The sequence below is a fragment of the Hylobates moloch genome, unplaced genomic scaffold (genome assembly GCF_009828535.3).
Source record: "Hylobates moloch isolate HMO894 unplaced genomic scaffold, HMol_V3 SCAFFOLD_21, whole genome shotgun sequence".
Taxonomy (NCBI): Eukaryota; Metazoa; Chordata; class Mammalia; order Primates; family Hylobatidae; genus Hylobates; species Hylobates moloch.
The window spans coordinates 16374790-16394285 of record NW_026652296.1 but is presented as its reverse complement, the minus strand read 5'-3'; the positions used below and the strand labels follow the sequence as shown (position 1 = coordinate 16394285).

Below are 19496 nucleotides of genomic sequence, written 5' to 3'. Positions count from 1 at the left end.
GGCGTGGGGTGAGTACTAATTTCTAAATGCTGGAAATGAGTGAAATAAGAGAACTAAGAGGTTGGGCGTGGTGGCTCATGCCTGTAATCCCAGCACTTTGGGAGGCCAAGGCGGCAGAGAGCTTGAGGCCAGGAGTTCAAGACCAGTCTGGGCAACACAGGGAAACCCTGTCTCTACTAAAATTACAAAAATTAGCCAAGCATGGTGGGGCACGCCTGTAATCCCAGCTACTCAGGAGGCTGAGACACCAGAATTGCTTGAACCCAGGAAGTGAAGGTTGCAGTGAGCCAAGACTGCACCACTGCACTCCAGCCTGGGTGACAGAGCAATTCTGTGTCTCAAAAAAAAAAAAAAAAAAAGAGAGAGAAAGAGAATTAAGGACACTGTTGTGAGTTCATTGTTCTTAGACTATATCTTTCCTACTTTATTTTTTGGAATGGGCTCTTGAAGGCAGTATCAGAAATGGAAAACCCAAGAGATCATGTGGAATTCCTACCTTACAGTGGCACTTTTTGCTTGTCTCTTCCCTGGCACAGTGGCTCACACCTGTAATCCCAGCACTCTGGGAGGCCGAGGAAGGTGGATCACCTGAGTTCAGGAGTTCCAGACCAGCCTGACCAACATGGTAAAACCCCGTCTCTACTAAAAATACGAAATTAGCCAGGCGTGGTGGTGCGTACCTGTAATCCCAGCTACTTGGGAGGCTGAGGCAGGAGAATCGCTTGAACCCAGGTGGCGGAGGTTAAAGTGAGCCGAGATTGCACCACTGCACTCCAGCCTGGGCAACAAGAGCAAAACTCTGTCTCAGAAAAAAAAAAAAAAGAACAGATTTAATGAAGCTTCTTGAGTCTCAGTTTTTACATCTGTAAAATGAGAATATTGACTATGACAATTCAGTGACATTAAGAGCATACAATGCTGACAAACTCAACAGTTCATAAATGCCAGTGGTTGTCATTCTCATTATCCTGGTGCTCAGGAAGGCAATGTGAGACCTGTTGAAATAGCATGGGCTTTGGGGTCAGATGATGCTGAATTCCAGTTCTGTGTCAGCTCCTTCCTAGTTATGTGACCTCATGATGCTACGTCATGCAGGGGGTCACATACCACTTAAATCTCCAGAACACTTTGGGAAAATGACATAGGGTTAGCAAACCTCCCCTACCCTCATATAAAAATATTAATACTTTTTTTTTTTGAGATGGAGTCTGGCTCTGCTGCCCAGGCTGCAGTGCAGTAGTACAATCTTGGCTCACTGCAACATTTGCCTCCTGGGTTCAAGCGATTCTCCTCCTTCAGCCTCCTGAGTAGCTGGGATTACAGGTGATCGCCACCACACCCAGCTAATTTTTGTATTTTTAGTAGAGATGGGATTACACCATGTTGGCCAGCCTGGTCTCAAACTCCTGACCTCAAGTGACCCACCTGCCTCAAGCCTCCCAAAGTGCTGGGATTACAGGCATGAGCCACCACGCCCGACCAGGAATATTAATACTTTTTTTAAAAAAATCCAACAGGAATTTATTTATTTATTTATTTATTTATTTATTTATTTATTTATTTTGAGATGGAGGAGTCTTGCTCTGTTGCCCAGGCTGGAGTGCAGTGGCACGATCTTGGCTCACTGCAACCTCTGTCTCCCTGGTTCAAACGATTCTCTTGCCACACCCTCCCGTTTGCCACCATGCCCAGCTAATTTTTTATTTTTAGTAGAGACGGGGTTTCACCATGTTGGTCAGGCTGGCCTCAAACTCCTGACCCCGTGATCGGCTCACCTCGGCCTCCCAAAATGCTGGGATTACAGGCATGAGCCACTGCGTCCTGCCCCAAAATCTAACGTTTGTTATCACTGTTGTTTTACAAAAGAAAGGACATTTTAATGCAACCCATGCCCATCCATAGGGGCTGAAGGTCCCTCTGAGGTGATTGATAAAGCTGAAAAAAGAGACTATGGGAAGAGAAGAGGAATATATCAATTAGCTGTTTTAGAGGCAGGGCAAACTATGAGCTAGGTATTTCTATAAGGAAATGAAATAATTTACTAAAAAACATACAGCAAGAAAATAGTAGAGCTGGAGTTTTCTGATTTTTCTGAGTCCAGAATTTGTTTCACTGTTCCCATTTCAGCTCTCTCTAACAGGATGAATGACCTTGATTTCAGAATCCCCAAGCAGGTGGTGAGATCCAAAATTGAGACAAAAGAAACGGGGCTGTTCCAAAAAAAGCTAGGTGGCAGGTGTCTAACATGCCAGGGAGCTAAAACAGGGTGTGCAAGTTTCAGCAGCAGGTTGAATTTAGAATGGGGAGGGAGACCAGAGGAGACGCCAGACAGGATGACTTTGTCCCATTGGCCTGCAGGCAGACCCATGTTTCTGTTTCTCCACCCCTCATATCACCCACCAGTTTGTAATAGTATCTTTGAATGACGATCTGACTAACGTCTGTCTTCTCCATTAGTCCACAAGTTTTGGGGGTACATCTACTTTGCTCATTTCCATATCACCAGAGTCTAGCACAAGGCCTGGCACATAGTAGGTGCTCAATAAATACGTTAGCTGAAAGGAAGATAACACCTCTACGTACTAGCGGTGAGACTCCAGCATGCAATTTCTTTCCGTCCTTCAGTCTCTTCATCTCAAGGTTTAATTTAAATATGGTAACGCCTGTATGCAACTCCCAGCATCCAGTAGGCACCTACTAAACACAGTTCTCCGCCCTCCTTTTTCCCTCTGCCCCTCCCTCGGTTTTCCCACTACTTCCTGCATGGTGACACACCCATAGTTTGGAGCCATAAAACCCAACCCAGGTTGGACTCTCACCTCTCCAGCCCCTTCTGCTCGGGCCCTGTCCTCAAACTGGGGGGCTGATGTCCCCATACACCTGGCTCTGGGTTCCCCTAACCCCAGAGTGCAGGACTGGGACCCGAGTGGACCTCAGGTCTGGCCAGGTCGCCATTGCCATGGAGACAGCAACAGTCCCCAGCCGCAGGTTCCCTAAGTGACTGGTTACTCTTTAACGTATCCACCCACCTTGGGTGATTAGAAGAATCAATAAGATAACCGGGCGGTGGCAGCTGGCCGCACTCACCGCCTTCCTGGTGGACTGGCTCCTGGTTGCTCTGCTGCTGCTGCGAGCGGGCCCCTGCTCCTCCATGCCCCCGGGTCTCCGGCTGGCTGGGCTTGGCCATGGTCAGTATGAACGCGCCCCTCGGGGCTCCAGTGGAGAGTTCTTATGGTAAGTGGGGCTGGGGGAAGACTGGACAGGGCGGGGCTGCGGTCAGCTTTGGGAGGCCATGGGACACCTCCCCGTGTGTTTCTTACGGGCCCAAAGCCCCTCCTGGAGCTCCTCTGGAAGGGCAGGAAGCCCCACGGAGGCAATGTGACTGCTTCCCTAAGCTCTCAAGCCAGGGCATGGCCTGCTTGGTGCGAGAAGTGCTGGGAGGGGCCGAGAAGCCCTGGGGCAGGGGCTTGGCTCATTTTGTCTGTCCAGAGGCCTTCCTGGGAATGCATCTCAGGGGTCTTTCCAGAACCCCACAGAGGGTGGGGCTTGCAAGCACCGCCCTGCTTCGCTGCGGGGCAAATTGAGGTCCACCAAGAGAGCCTTGCTGGGCCTAGGTCACGTTGCTGGTGCATTATCAAGCTGGGCGTGGGACCGGGCGGCTCGGTCCCTCCGCACCTCCGTTGGCTCTGGATAATGGGGAGGAAGTAGAAAGCGCCGCGCAGGGTGGAGCGTTGGAAAATGAGAATATCTTGTGCGGACGTGTGAAACTCAGATGCAGGACTAGACAGCATGTGTTACTGAGAGTGAAAGGCTCAGGCTCACTCATTAGGGTGACCCCCACATTGGAAGTAACTCAATGTCCCTCAGCAGAGGGAAGACGGGTAAATAAAGCGTGAGACGTCTTTACAATGGAATGCTATTCCATTGTTCAAGGAAACAACGCACATCTGTGTGTGACAGGGAAGAACCTCTCCGTTAAATTAAGTGAAAACGGTACACTGGAGAACTGTATAGTTGCTGATAGTGAAACGGATATAGATGTATATATGTACACACAGGTTATAGATGTATATATGAACACACGCGTATACATGTACATTCCACGCATAGAAAATTCGTGGAATGACACGATAAAATTGGTGACAGGTTTGTTTCTGAGGAGGGAAATTCAAGGGAATGTTTGTTTTATCTTTTGGGGACACATTTTGGATTTTTTAAAAGCTGGGTGCCTTTTATAAACCTGTTCAAATCGCACACCTGCACAGAACTTGGCCTCTGGAATCCAGTAGACCTCGGGTCTAGCTGTGACTGTCGCATGACTCAACATTCACATGCCTCTTGCTTTCTTTCTGAAGTGGAGACAGGACTAGGATGTGTCTTAAGATCACGGTGGATGCCGTGGGGAGCAAGGGTGTAAAGCCACGTGCATTGCAAAGACGCAATCAACGTTTATGTCATCAATCGCTGAGGACAGAGGGCCAGTGAATGACAGAATCAGGGCCTGATCTCCTGACTCTAGTCAGGGAGAATCTTCTTTGCTTTGACCCCCATCAAACAGGAATATGTGATGCACTGGAAATGGCAGAGGCTGAAGAAACCAACAGCCTGGGAACCCATCCCACACACCAGCTGTGTGACCTTGGGCAAGACATTTCCCCTCTCTGAACATATTTCCTCATCTGTAAAATGAAGATAACAACAGGACCTATCTCCCAGAGGGCGGGGAGATTAGAGGAGATAGCATAGAGGAGATTAAGGGTGAGGCCACCCTTAATCCACAATTTTAAGACCTGGGGTAAAGATGCCAATGGATGACTTGGTTGAACCTGTGGCCAGAGGAAGACATTGTCTCTCAAACGGGCCAGATAGCTTCTGGGGAGGGACAGCCCAGGTCATAAGGCTAAGCTAGGGGTGAACAGAAGGCCCCATAGTGTCTCTTAAAGGATGATACAATAATATAACCTGACAGCCTTCCACTGTTAGGATGTCCTCATGTCTCTTCATCTCTGCCCCTGTGTCGTACTCATTATATAGCAAGCATTCAGTAATTATTAGAATGGTTGCTTGTATCAACGGGTAGGTGGGTGAATGGATGGATGAATGGGTTAGTGAGTGTTCTACTATTATCTCTCAGACAGCTGTTTCATTTTCCAAACAGCTGTCTGAGATAAATAATATTGTAATGTCCAAGGACAGAAGAGAAAACTAAGGTTCAAGATTAAAAAAAAAAAAACACAAACAACAAAAAATGTCATCTGACTTGAGACTTGACACAATCCAGCTGTTGCTGGCCCTCTGCTCTAGGCCACAGATATGGCTGGACAGAGAAAGGAGAACTTCAGTGACCTGGCAACACATCCACAAAAAAATGAGCACTTTTGTCCTGGGGCAGTGGAACATTCACTGCAGTGTATGTGTGCCTGTGTGTATGTGTGTGAGAGTGGCTGAAAGACCCTGATTTGATATTTTTGATAAAATACATCTGGGTTAGCATCCTAGATCTACCTTTCTTAAAAAAAAAAAAAAAAATGCTGTGTGGTCTTGTGAGTCAAATCATTACCCCTCTCTGAGCTTCACATGTTTTATCTGTAAAATGAGCTAGTGAAGTCTGCTGGGAGGCTCCAGAAAAAAAAAAAAGAAAGAAAGAAAAGAAAAATTTGCTTTCTGAGAAAAGAAACAAGTGCTCCGAGGAAACAAAACCCCTCTCCCAGGCTGGGTGCAGTGGCTCACGCCTGTAATCCCAGCACTTTGGGAGGCTGAGGCGGGCAGATAACTTGAGATTAGGAGTTTGAGACCAGCCTGGCCAACATGGCAAAACCCCATCTCTACTAAAAATACAAAAATCAGCCAGGCATGATGGCACACGCCTGTAATTCCAGCTACTTGGGAGGCTGAGGCATGAGACTCACTTGAACCTGGGAGGTAGAGGTTGCATTAAGCCGAGATCATGCCACTGCCACTCCAGCTTGGGCAATAGAACAAGACGCTATCTCAAAAACAACAAAACAAAACAAAAAAACAAAAAACCTTCTTCTGGGGTTCTCTAATGGGGATAACATTAATCATCTCCTAAGATGATTGTAGCAGAGGTGCATTGGTGGGTCAGGGACATGGCACATAGCAGAGCCTTAGTTAGAGGCAGAGGAAGACATGGCTGTTGTGAGGATCAAATGGAAGCATCCATGAGTGCTTAGAACAGTGCTGGGTCCAGAGCAAGCATGCAAGAAATCCTCCTTGTGGTTTCGTGTTTTTGAGCTTTAGCAGGACTCTGAAGAGCTGCTCTTTGGTGTGGTGATGCTGGGTGGACTTGGCCCTCCCTGGACTTCCGGTGCTTCCACGGCACACTGGATTTGGCTTTGCGGTTCTCGTCATCACTCTGATCATAGTTGTTGGTGTGAATTGTGGTGTCTGGCTCCCCCACCAGACTATAAACTCCTTGAGCTTTGGGACCTGGGTGGTTTGTTCAGCCTTGTTTGTCTCACACTGTCTCACATGGTGACTGGCACAGAAGAAATGCACAATACGCATTTGTTGGATGAGTGAAATGATGGGCTTAAAACAGCGCTACAATGATGATCATCAATGTCAGCCAGATCCCATTGTCTTCCCTTCCTTCCTCTCTGCCCTCCTCACTGCGTTGGCTTTGGTCCTTGTATTTGCCCCATTATAACCCAAACTGGCTGTCCCAGCATCAGTTGTCATGTCTGCCTGTCTGAAGCTGGAGGCAGGAGGAGAAGACGTTTTCCTCAGTGCCCTCGTTTCTTTTATCCAAAAGCAAAACTTCCCCAGAAACCTCCTGGCAGACTCCCCTAGTTCAAGGAAAGCTGGGAAGACAAGTATGTAGTGGAAAGAGATGGGAAAGCCAAGACAGGCCTAGACCAGTGATTTTTCTCTTGGGGTGTGGCACACTCCTGCTCCAAACAGAACTGGGGCTCTCGTTTCTCAGCCTCAGCACTGTTAACTTTTTGGCCTGGAAGATTCCCTGTGGCAGGGGGCTGTCCTGTGCATTGTAGGATGTTAAGCAGCATCCCTGGCCTTTACTCTACTCCCCAGATGCCAGTAACATCTCTTCCCATCAGTTTTGCCAATGAAAAATGTCTCCAGAAAGCCAAATGTACCCTGGGGCACATATAACCCCATTGTGTTATAGGAGAACAAGGTAGTTCTGGGGAGTGTCTACCACAATGGAGTAGAGTAGACTGTGACTCTTGTGTTGTTCTGCTTTGAGTGCCAGGATCTTGCTCAGTGCCAATCTGGGACTACCCTGAGTAACTGTGAGGATGAGATACTAAGCATGCATATCTGTGTGCTAACCTGACTCCTGGCCTTATTACTTTTCTACCCTTATTTTCCCTTTAACAAGTTTCCCTTGGTTATTTATTTTGCTTCTTAGGTAGTTGCTCGATTCTGTAAGTACCTCAAATCTCCTTGAAGGAAAGGTCTGTATCTATCTCATTCTTTTTGTTATAGTCCAGCCTTCCACAGGGCCTGATCCCATGTAGACCTTGACTGAAGGCTAATTGAGTGGATGAATGAATGGGAAGATGGATGGATGAATGAATGTATGTTTGGGTGGGTGGATAGGTGGATGGACTGATGAATGAATGTGATGTGATGAATGGATGTGATAGATGGGTGGAGGGATGCATGAATGGAATAGATGGAGAAATAGCTGGATGGATGAGACAAATGAATGAGTAACTGGGGAGATGGCTGGGTGGATAGATGGGTGGATGGATTAATAAAAAGATGTTATGGGTGGATGGGTGGGTGTAGAGGATAATTAATGGATGGGTAAGTAGATGGATGAGATGGATGGAAAGATATGTAGGTGCATGTGATAAATGGATGAATAAGTAGCTGGATAGATGGGTAGCTGGTTAGGGGAAGGATGGATGGACAAATGATGTGATGAGTGGGTAGATGAAAAGATGGATGGATGGATGGATAAGAAGGGTTGGGCTGAGGTGGCCTGGAATAGCAGCATCTTCAAGTGCTGCAGACAGGACAAGCGAAGAGACAGGGGATGTCAACAATCTTCCATCAGGGCAATACTGTCTATCTGTTTTTTAAGTGCCAGGTGAGCCTAATTTTTCCTAGCTATGTAGGCCTAGTCCCTTTGACCAATAGCATCAGCCTGAGGACAGATCAGAGGCCATTGTCAGAGGCAGTTTGGTCACGTGGCTCTGCCCCTTGAAGCTCTGCGATGATGGTGCTTTGCTTCAGTTCTCTGTTCCTCAGTTTCTTCACCCATCAGATGAACCTTGGTTGTTGTGAAGATTCCATGAGCTAATGAAAGAGAAAAAGGTAATAGAAGCTATAACGAACATGCTGTGTCCTTGTGAAGGGTGGATAGGCCCAAAGTCGAGTAGGACCCCAGGTGCTGGCTGGCTATGGGACTGTGTCCAATATCAGTCTATGGCTATTCCCACCCTTCATTCTCAAAATATGGCCGCTCTCCAGCCCTTCCCCTATCTCCCCTCCCACATCACCTTCCCATCCTACCTCAATTCAGTCTTCAGCCCCCGTGAGTCACAAACCTGGTTGCACATAGGAAACTTTTTAAAACAATTTTAGGGCTCCACTCCAGACCCAGTTAATCAGAGTCTCCTGGGGTGAGTTCCAAGAATCTGTAATTTTTTGAGCTCCTTATGTGATTTAGGGTATGCAGTTCAGTTGAGGTGTGGAAACCATTGCCTTACTTTGTCCCATTTAGTAAACAGAGGAACTAAATATCCAGAATGCATCTTGCCTCCACCCAGAAGCCTCCCGTATTCATTAATTCATTGTTCATTTGTTCATTTCTTCAAGAAACTTCCACTGGAGGCTTATGGTATTTAAGACATTTTGTAAGGCACTGGGGGAACACAGGAGGATAAAACTTTGCTTCATGTGGTGGCTCATGCCTGTAATCCCAGCACTTTGGGAGGCCAAGGTGGGTGGATCACCTGAGGTCAGGAGTTAGAGACCGGGGAGAGGTGGAGGTTGCAGTGAGCCAAGATCACGCCACTGCACTCTAGCCTGGCGACAAGAGTCAGACTCTGTCTCAAAAACACAACAAAACAAAACAAAAACAACAAAAAAAAACTTTGCTTCAGATCTTAAACAGTGCTCAGTTTGGTGAGAGGACAGACAAGCCAGCAGCAACAAAAGACAGAGTGCCATGATAAGGACAGTGAAGGCACCGTGGGATGCAGAGGGACTTAGGAGAAGGGGAAGGGGGTCACAGACTTCTTGACCTTGGAGGAGTAGACTGATATCTAAACTGGAACCTAGGTTTAGCAGGAGTCAGCTGGGAGAAGAGATGGTGGGGAAGAGTTTTCCCAGCTGAGGGAACAGCATATGAAAAGGCCTGGAGCCTGGCCACACACTGCTCTGATTTTACTTATATTTGACTGTAATTAATTCCACCCTTTACTGAAAGTATCTTGAGACTTGCCTGGTTGTTTCATGATCGATTAATGTTATTCCTAAAAGCATGCTGAGGCTGGGCATGGTGGCTTATGGTGGATTACCCGCCTGTAATCCCGGCACTTTGGGAGGCTAAGACGGGTGGATCACTTGAGATCAGGAGTTCGAGACCAGCCTAGCCAACATGGTGAAACCCTGTCTCTACTAAACATACAAAAATTAGCTGGACGTGGTGCCAGGCACCTGTAATCCCAGCCACTCAGGAGGCTGAGGCAGGAGAATCACTTGAACCCAGGTGGTGGAGGTTGCAGTGAGCCGAGGTTGTACCACTGCACTCCAACCTGGGCAACAAAGGGAAACTTGTATAAAAAAAAAAAAAAAAAAAAAAGCATGCTGAGATGCTTAAGTGAAGGAATTGTGCCTTCCATTTTTCATGAGTCATATGCCTGTAGCATAAGGATGGGTCAATGATAAGGAAAGAAATTTGTTTTCGTTTATGCCCCTTTTATGTAATTGGCAAGATGCTGGCGATTTGATATGTTTCCTCCCTTTTAAGCCTTGCAATAACCCATCCAAGTAGGAAGTATTATCTCCATTTTATAAACAAAGAAATTGAGATTCAGAGATGTTAAGTCGCGTTTCCCTGCATTGCCCAGCAAATAGGTGATTACAATCTAGTCTGACACCAAATCTTCATTCTTTCAGCTATCACGTCATAATAGCACCCAAGGGGGCTACCACCTACTACCACCTACTAGCTGTGTGACCTCGAGTAAATGACTCAATCTTTTTTTTTTTTTTTTTTTTGAGACGGAGTCCCGCTCTGCTGCTGAGACTGGAGTGCAATGGTACGATCCTGGCTCACTGCAACCTCTGCGTCCTAGGTTCAAACAATTCTCCTGCCTCGGCCTCCCGAGTAGCTGCCTGCTACCATGCCTGGCTAATTTTTTGTATTTTTAGTAGAGATGGGGTTTCACCATGTTCACCAGGCTAGTTTTGAACTCCTGACCTCAAGTGATCTGCCGGCCTCGGCCTCCCAAAGTGCTGGGATTACAGGCCTGAGCCACTGCGCCTGGCCGACTCAATCTTTTTTTCCTCAGTTTCTTCATCTGTCAAATGGGGCTGATGATAATACCATTTACTTCATAGGGTTGTTGTGAGAAATAAAGTCAATATTTGTAAAGTGCTGAGTGTCTAGCACATAGAAAGTGCTACGTGAATTTGAACTATTATTATTATTATTATACCTATAGAGTGTGCATCTACTATATGCAAAGGACTGGATGCTTACTAGGTGTTAGCATCGTTTTGGCTGTTGTAGAAACAACAGAGATGAATAAGGAGTAGATAACTGGTCCCAGGATGCAACTGTCTCTGGCTGGAGAGTAAGGACAAGGCTTTGTTGCAAGCCTTCTGGGGCCCTAGGATGCCCAGGGTCTCCTCTTGGGGGTGCTGGTTCATAGATGGGGGACTGTGTGGCTCCTTCACAGAGGAGGAGGCAGATGAGAGGCATAGAAAGAGAGGGGACAAACCTATCCTCATCAGAGACCTGGGAGATGGCTCTGGCCCTGGCGCTGGGTGGCTATTTGTGACCTCACTCAAGTCCTTCTCCTGTTGTTTCTCCATCTCCTCTTTCTTTTTTTTTTTTTTTTTTTTTTTTTGAGACAGAGTCTCAATGTCACCCAGTGGCTCTATCTCAGCTCACTGCAACCTCCACCTCCTGGGTTCAAGCAATTCTCATGCCTCAGCCTCCCAAGTAGCTGGGATTGCATGTGCGTGCCACCACACCTGACAAATTTTTGTAGTTTTGGTAGAGATGGGGTTTCACCATGTTGGCCAAGCTGGACTTCTGGCCTCTTGTGATCCTTCCACCTCAGTCTCCCAAAGTGCTGGGATTACAGGTGTGAGCCACAGCACCCAGCCTCCGTTTCCTCTTTTGAGAAATGGAGGTATGACGACCACCTGGCTCAGCAGTTGTCACACAGTATTCCCTGGGTCCTAAGAGTCAGGAAAGATGCTGCAGGGTTCACTTTGAGGGTAATGTGGGTAGGGACATGTTCAAATGGACTAGGGCTTAGCCTCCCCCACCCTTCGACCTCTGGTTCCATCAGAGACACTTCTTTTTGACTTTTGTATATTTCTTTTTATTTTATTTTAGAGACAGTGGTCTCGCTATGTTGCCCAGGCAAGCCTCGAACTCCTGGGCTCAAGCAATCCTCCCGCCTCAGCCTCCCAGCCCCTGGGATTACATGCTCACGCCACTGCACCCGGCACTCTGTTTTGACTTTTAAATGAAATATTTAATGGAGGGTCTCCACATTTCAAAAATATTTGGAAAATCAGAAGACCACACCAGTGTGTTTCAAACTGCAATCTTAACCCAGTAATAGGTCATGAAATTTTTTTTCTTTTTTTTTCCTAGATGGAGTCTTGCTCTGACACCCAGGCTGGAGTGCAGTGGCACGATCTTGGCTCACTGCAACCTCCGCCTCCTGGGTTCAAGCAATTCTCTGCCTTAGCTTCCTGAGTAGCTGGGATTACAGATGCCCGCCACCATGCCCAGCTACTTTTTGTATTTTTACTAGAGATGAACTTTCACCACCTTGGCCAGACTGGTCTTGAACTCCTGACCTCGTGATCCACCTACCTCGACTTCCCAAAGTGCTGGGGTTACAGGTGTGAGCCACCGTGCCCGGCCGGTCCTTCAATTTGTTGGGATTGTATTAGTTCAGACAATCTAGCTTATGTAACAAGCAAATGCAGACTTTAAGTTAGAAGTTTATTGACCTCTGTGGCATAGTCGTCCAGGGACCCCTAAGGTCACCCTAGCCCAGAGAGACACTTTCACTTCTAATCACATTCTATTGGTGAGAACTAGTCACATGGCCCTTGCCAAATGCAAAGGGGTCTGGAAGATGTGGTCCCTAGCGGGGAGGGACTAGCTCTAAAGTTTGGAAAGGGGAGCATGAATTAGTTGGTACACAGTTGATCGTCTCTGCAGTAGGGTCATGCTCACACGTCCCTCCACACACACACGTTAAGTATGTATAACAAGTGTAAATATACAATTTAAAAAATTATCTTTTTTTTTTGGCTTGTTTTTGTTTTGTTGTTGTTTTTGAAACAGGGTCTTGCTCTGTCACGTGGGCTACAGTGAGCCACAATCATGATTCACTGCAGCCTCAACCTCCCAAGCTCAAGCAATCCTTCCATCTAAGCCTCCCAAGTAGCTGGGACCACAGGTGCATGCCACCATGCCCAGCTAATTTTTTATTTTTATTTTTTTGTAGTGACAGGTCTTGCTGTGTTGCACAGGCTGGTCTCCTACTCCTGTACTCAAGCAATCTTCCTGCATCAGCCTCCCAAAATGCCGGGATTACAGGTGTGAGCCACCGCACCTGGCCTTTACAATTTTTTTTACATAAAATGTTTCAATAAAAAAGTGCATAGATAGATACAGAGATATCAATAAAGCAAATGTGACAGAATGCAACCAGTTGGTGAATTTAGGCGAAAGGATACATCAGTGCTCACTATACTAGTCTTTCAAACTTTAAAGCTTGAAATTTTTCAAAGTAAAATATTGGAGAAAATGAAATTCTTAAAATTTGCTAGACCTATAAATAGAATAAAACAATAAGTTATAACTAAAGTAAGATTTGGCCAGATGCAGTGGCTCATGCCTGTAATCCCAGCACTTTGGGAGGCTGAGGTGGGTGAATCACTTGACCCCAGGAGTTCAAGACCAGCCTGGGCAATATGGCAAAAACCCACCTCTACCAAAAACACAAAAATTAGCTGGGCATGGTGGTACATGCCTGTAGTCCCATCTACTCGGGAGGCTGAGGCAAGAGGATTGCTTGAGCCCGGGAGGTGAAGGTTGCTGTGAACTGAGATTACAACACCACACTCCAGCCTGGGTGATAGAGTGTAATCCTAGTGCTTTGGGAGGTCAAGGCAGAAAAATTGCCACCACACCTGGACTTAAAATAATATTTTTACTGAAGTATAACATTCAAAACAGAAAAAGGCACAAATCATCAATGTATCGCTTTATGAAATTTCACATTTTAACAAAAGAATGAAATAAAATAAAATAGAAAATATCAGAGCATTTCATGTAGTAAGAGTAAGATATGTATGTTTTTGAAACTTTTGTTTTATTTATATATATTTATGGATTTGTGCTTGATGTTGTGATAATAGCAAAAATTTATAGAGTACTTACTAGGGTTTTACACATATTAATTCCTCATTCTCAAAATGTCCCTATGGGCCGGGCGCAGTGGCACACGCCTGTAATCCTAGTACTTTGGGAGCCCGAGGTGGGCGGATCACTTGAGGTCAGGAGTTCAAGACCAGCCTGGCCAACATGGTGAAATCCCATCTCTACTAAAAATTCAAAAATTAGCTGGGCATGGTGACACGTACCTGTAATCCCAGCTACTCAGGAGGCTGAGGCAGGAGAATCTCTTAAACCCAGGAGGTGGAGATTGCGGTGAGCCAAGATCACGCCACTGTACTCCAGCCTGGGCAACAGAGCGAGACCCTGTCTCAAAAAGAAAAAAAAACAAAAAAACAATAAAAACAGCATACTTTGTATTAGGTGAACCCACAAAGTACAGGGGCCGATTTTAGGTAGTCCACAAACACTTTTAAATCTTTGTGCATTTATTGTACGTTAGAAAAATTTATACATAGCATATTAAAGCATTAATATAAAATATCTTTTAAAAATTAATGTAGATCTTCAAAAGAAAGGAAAACATCAAGGAAACAATTATAGATAAATAAAGTACAGGTAAAAGGCAGATGTGGTAACAATTGTATGAAGAGGAATACAAGTGTCTAGGGCTTGGGGGCCACACACTAAACCTGGCATCAGAAGGCCCAGATCTGGGACCCGGCTCATTTGTTTTCTAGCACTAGGTTGTTTCATCCTTGTATAATATCATGGCCCAGGCACTATTCTAAGCACTTTATAAAAATTAACTCCTGGCCAGGTGCGGTGGCTTATGCCTGTAATCCCAGCACTTTGGGAGGCCAAGGTTGGCGAATCACCTGAGGTCGGGAGCTCAAGACCAGTGTGACCAACATGGAGAAACCTCATCTCTACCAAAATACAAAATTAGCTCGGCGTGGTGGCGCATGCCTGTAATCCCAGCTACTCAGGAGGCTGAGGCGGGAGAATCGCTTGAACCCAGGAGGCGGAGGTTGCGGTGAGCCGAGATCACGCTGTTGCACTCCAGCCTGGGCAACAAGAGTAAAAAACTCCGTCTCAAAAAAAAAAAAAAAAAAAAAATTAACTCCTTGGCTGGGCACGGTGGCTAACGCCTATAATCCCAGCATTTTCAGAGGCCGAGGCCGGCAGATCATGAGGTCAAGAAATCGAGACCATACTGGCCAACATGGTGAAATCCCATCTCTATTAAAATTACAAAAATTAGCCGGGCGTGGCGCATAGCTGTAGTCCCAGCTACTTGGGAGGCTGAGACAGGAGAATCACTTGAACCCAGGAGGTGGAGGTTGCAGTGAGCCAAGATTGCACCATTGCACTCCAGCCTGGCGACAGAGCAACACTCTGTCTCAAAAACAAAATTAACTCCGTGGCCAGAAGTGGTGGCCCACACTTAAATCCCAGCACTTTGGGAGGCTGAGGCAAGAGGCTCACTTAAGGTTAGGAGTTCAAGACCAGCCTGAGCAACAAAGTGAGAAAATAAATAAATAAATAACTCCTTTAATCCTCACAACCATCTATTGAGGTAGGCACTGTCATCATACCCATTTCTGAGAAAACAAAGTCTCAGAGAGATTAAATAGCTTACTCCAAACCATGCAGGGCATGAGAGGCAGAGCTAGAATTCAACATCAAGGATTGTATTAGAAAAGGCAATACCAGCTGATCAACCCAAAACACGAGAGGAGAGTTTATCTACTTCACACAGTTGTCTAGGGTCCCCCACTCCTTCCTCCCTAGATGGAAGATGGGCTTTTTATTTTTGAGACATGAATATATATATGTGTGTGTGTGTGTGTGTGTGTGTGTATGTGTGTGTGTATACATATATATGTGTGTATATATATATATATATTTTTTTTTTTTTTTTTTGAGACAGGGTCGCACTCTGTGGTCAAGGTTGGATTGCAGTGGTGCGATGTTGGCTCACCGCAACCTCCATCTCCTGGGTTCAAGTGATTCTCGTGCCTCAGCTTCCTGAGTAGCTGGGATTACAGGTTTGCGTCACCATGCCCAGCTAATTTTTATATTTTTAGTAGAGATGGGGTTTTGCCATGTTGGCCAGGCTGTTCCCGAACTCATGATCTCAAGTGATCCGCCTGCCTTGGCCTCCCAAAGTGCTGGGATTACAAGCGTGAGCCACCGGGCCCTGCCAGGAAGATGGGTTTTATTTGAACCACTGGGCCCTACTGGGATCGGTAGACTTTTCTGTATCATTCTGGGATCCACGTCCTCCTCTGAAAATGGGGTTAATAATGCTAATTCTATTTACCCCTCAGGGTAGCTCTGCTGCTCAAGGGGATAGAGGCAAGAGTGTCCTGCAAACTGCAAAGAGTTCCTTGAATGTAAAATGTTAGTATGTATTGTTAATGATATTGACCAAAGCTACGTTACCGTGTTACAGTGAAGATTAATTGAAACAGTGCATGGAAAGGCCTTGGTTCACATACAGACGAAGTCAGCTGTGAGTAATAGCCATAATAGTAGTGTGGTTATGCAATTGAAAATATTGATTTATCTCCAAATTGGGATATAGTTATATAGGATCTTTCTTACTGGCAAATTAACACATTACGTCTATAACTAAAAAATCAAGAAGTCTTGATTTCTTGAGAAGTCAGTATAACACGATGTTTAGAAATACAACCAAGAGGCTGGGCACGGTGGCTCATGCCTGTAATCCCAGCACTTTGGGAGGCCGAGGCGGGCAGATCACAAGGTCAGGAGTTCGAGACCAGCCTGGCCAACATGGTGAAACCCTGTCTCTACTAATAATACCAAAAAAATTAGCCAGGCATAGTGGCGGGCACCTGTAATCCCAGCTACTCCAGAGGCTGAGGCAGGAGAATCTCTTGAATGTGGGAGGTGGAGGTTGCAGTGAGCCGAGATCACGCCATTGCACTCCAGCCTGGGCAACAAGAGCAAAACTCCATCTCAAAAAAAAAAAAAAATTGGGCTGGCCACAGTGGCTCAAAATGCCGTAATCCTAGCATTTTGGGAGGCTAAGTGGGGGGATCGTTTGAACCCAGGAGGTCGAGGCTGTAGTGAACAAACATCATGCCACTGCACTCCAGCTTGGATGATAGACTGAGACCCTGTCTCAAAAAAAGAGAAAGGAATATAAATAAATAAATGAAAATTTAAAAGGAAAAGAGAATATTTAAACACTATTTCAGACAATCTCAAATGTACCTGGAAACAGCTGGGACAGGAAGTCATGAAGGGAATGGGCAGAGTTAGAGAAGGTCAGAGTACAGCCATGTTTCACATCCCAGCTGAAACTCCTCCAACAGCTTCGTATCGCCCTTCAAATACAACCTGAGCTCTTTTTCTTTCTTTCTTTCTTTTTTTGTTTTTCTGAGACGGAGTCTCACTCTGTTGCCCAGGCTAGAGTGCAGTGGCACGATCTTGGCTCACTGCAACCTCCACCTCTTAAGAAGCTGGGATAACAGGCACGTGTCACCATGCCCAGCAATTTTTGTATTTTTAGTAGAGTCAGGGTTTTACCATGTTGCCAGGCTGGTCTCAAACTCCTGACCTCAAGCGATTTGTCCACCTTGGCCTCCCGTGAGCCACCGCGCCCGGCCCTGAGCTCTTTTCTTTGACCAGAAGGCCCCCACAGGCTCTGACTTTTGTCTGATAGTCTCTCATCTTTCTCCCTTTGCTCACTGCAGTCAGCCACACTGGCCTTTTGACAATCCTTCAGTCACACCAAGCACACTCCTGCCATTGGGCCTTTGTACTTGTTCTCTCTGCCAGGAATGCCTTTTCCCCGGATCTTTGCATAGCTGATTTCTTCTCATAGTCAGGGCCTTAGTTCAAATGTCCTCCACTCAGAGCAGCCTCCCTTGAACACCCAAATCTAAGCCTGCCCCACCTCCATCCCTTGCTAGCAATTCCATTATCCTCTACAGCGCTGAAATTACGTATTCCTTGATCTGTTTATCATCTGTCTCCTTCACAGAAGTTCCATGACAGCAGGGAGTTAGGCTGTCTTGTCCCCTGCTGTATCCGCAGCATGTAGAACAGTGCTTGGCACACAGTAGGCGCCCCATAAATATTTGCGGAATGAGCAAATACAGATGGGGACAGCTGAGTCAGTAGGGTGAGCAGCTGGACGGGCCAGTGGTGGAGGGAGGAAACGGCAGCCTCTGCCTGGGCCTTGCCCTGGGTAAACAGACCTCCCTCTCCCCAGACAGCCACTGTTTGACGACTGTCTGCTATGGGCCTGGCTGAGCCTGGGCCGCCAAACTGCCAATGCCTCTGTATTCTCTGGGACAAGCAGTGGAGGCAGCCATACCTCCAGGAGAGTTTGTGAAGGAGCAGGTCAGAAAGTTGTCCAAACAGGCATGAGGAAGGGCGGAAGAGGTGGGGAAACAGGGAGAGAGCAGGCCGCCCTGCCCTGGGCAGAGCCAGAGAAGCTGGAGGGAGGCCTGGGCGCTCCCCTGGGCAGTTTCCCAGGCAAACCCAGCTGCCTGCAGGGTTCAGCTGCCTGCAGGACTCAGCGCTGAGAGCAGGTTGTGGTCCCAGCTCTAGTCCTGACATACACAGTATCTCAGGTACTTGCCATTTGTAGGCCTTAGCTTCCTTACTTGTAAGTTAAGAGGCTACGGGCAGATTAGTGGCTTTCAAACAGTTTTCTTTGTTGTTGCTTTTTGTTTTTTGTTTTTGAGACGGAGTCTCAATCTTGTCCCCCAGGCTGGAATGCAATGGTTCGATCTCAGCTCACTGCAACCTCCGCCTCCCGGGTTCAAGTAATTCACCTGCCTCAGCCTCCCGAGTAGCTGGGATTACAGGCACGTGCCACTACCGCCCGGCTGAGATTTGTATTTTTAGTAGAGACGGGGTTTCATCATGTTGGCCAGGCTGATCTTGAACACAGCAAGATTCTATCTCTACAAAAAATACAAAAATTAGAGGCTGGGCCCGGTGGCTCACACCTGTAATCCCAGCACTTTGGGAGGCGGAGGTGGGCAGATCACTTGAGGTCAGGAATTCGAGATCAGCTTGGCCAACAATGGGAAATCCCATCTCTACTAAAAATGCAAAAATTAGCCAGGCATGCTGGAGCACGCCTGTAATCCCAGCTACTCAGGAGGCTGGGGCAGGAGAATCTCTTGAACCCAGGAGGTGGAGATTGCTCTGAGCCAAGATTGCCACTGCACTCCAGCCTGGGCGACAGAGCAAGACCCTGTCAAAAAAATAAATAAAAAAAAAATCCCAACTTTCACCTCCTTTAAAAAAAGTGAAGGTCTAGCAACACTGATACCTATGAGACAACAGTCTCTTGGAGCTACTTGAGATTTGCATGCTTCCTCTAATTTGCCACAGTCCTCACTATTCCTTAGTGCCCCCATACGGAAACTTATTAATGAACATAAATCACCATGTTTGCTGTATTGTTTTTCTTAGAGGAACGTGTGAACTTTGCTCACACCCTATCTGTTCCATTTATTTCAGTTACTTCTCTGGGTATTGAGGGCACTTGAGTGTGGGACACCTGATCACTGAGACCAAAGCGAAGTTCATTTATTTGCATGAGCAATCTTCTATTTCATAGATTTACCATGTTTTTAAGTGACTACAAGAAAAGTTTAAATTATGTCTGTGGCTCACATTCTATTTCTATTGGCCAGCACTAGCCGGGTCCCTTGGATTCTATAGCAGTGTACAAGCTTGCTGCTAACTCATTCTGCCTCCATTTTCCATTCTTGCGTAGACCAATCCCAGTCAAATCTCTTGGGCTGGTGTCTTCTCCCCACCCCACAGTTATCTTTGGTGTCTCCACCCTGGTAGCCTGGCCACCTGTCTGTCCAGAGGATCCAGGCTCCAGAACTCCGGGCATGTC

At 46.5% G+C, this 19496-nt stretch overlaps 2 protein-coding genes across 2 annotated transcripts in view; one reads left to right on the top strand and one right to left on the bottom strand.

Moving 5' to 3' along the window:
* The window catches only part of FITM2 (fat storage inducing transmembrane protein 2), a 51417-nt gene extending 48513 nt beyond the window's left edge, over positions 1-2904 (bottom strand). The window contains exon 1 of the mRNA XM_058433165.1: positions 2820-2904. The gene's annotated coding sequence lies outside the window, so the exon portion shown is untranslated. The remainder of the gene's footprint in view (positions 1-2819) is intronic.
* Positions 2905-3079: 175 nt separating this feature from the next.
* HNF4A (hepatocyte nuclear factor 4 alpha) overlaps positions 3080-19496 on the top strand; it is a 79873-nt gene continuing 63456 nt past the window's right edge. The window contains exon 1 of the mRNA XM_032142064.2: positions 3080-3234. Coding sequence (XP_031997955.1) covers positions 3186-3234 — 49 coding nt within the window. The 5' untranslated portion in view covers positions 3080-3185. The remainder of the gene's footprint in view (positions 3235-19496) is intronic.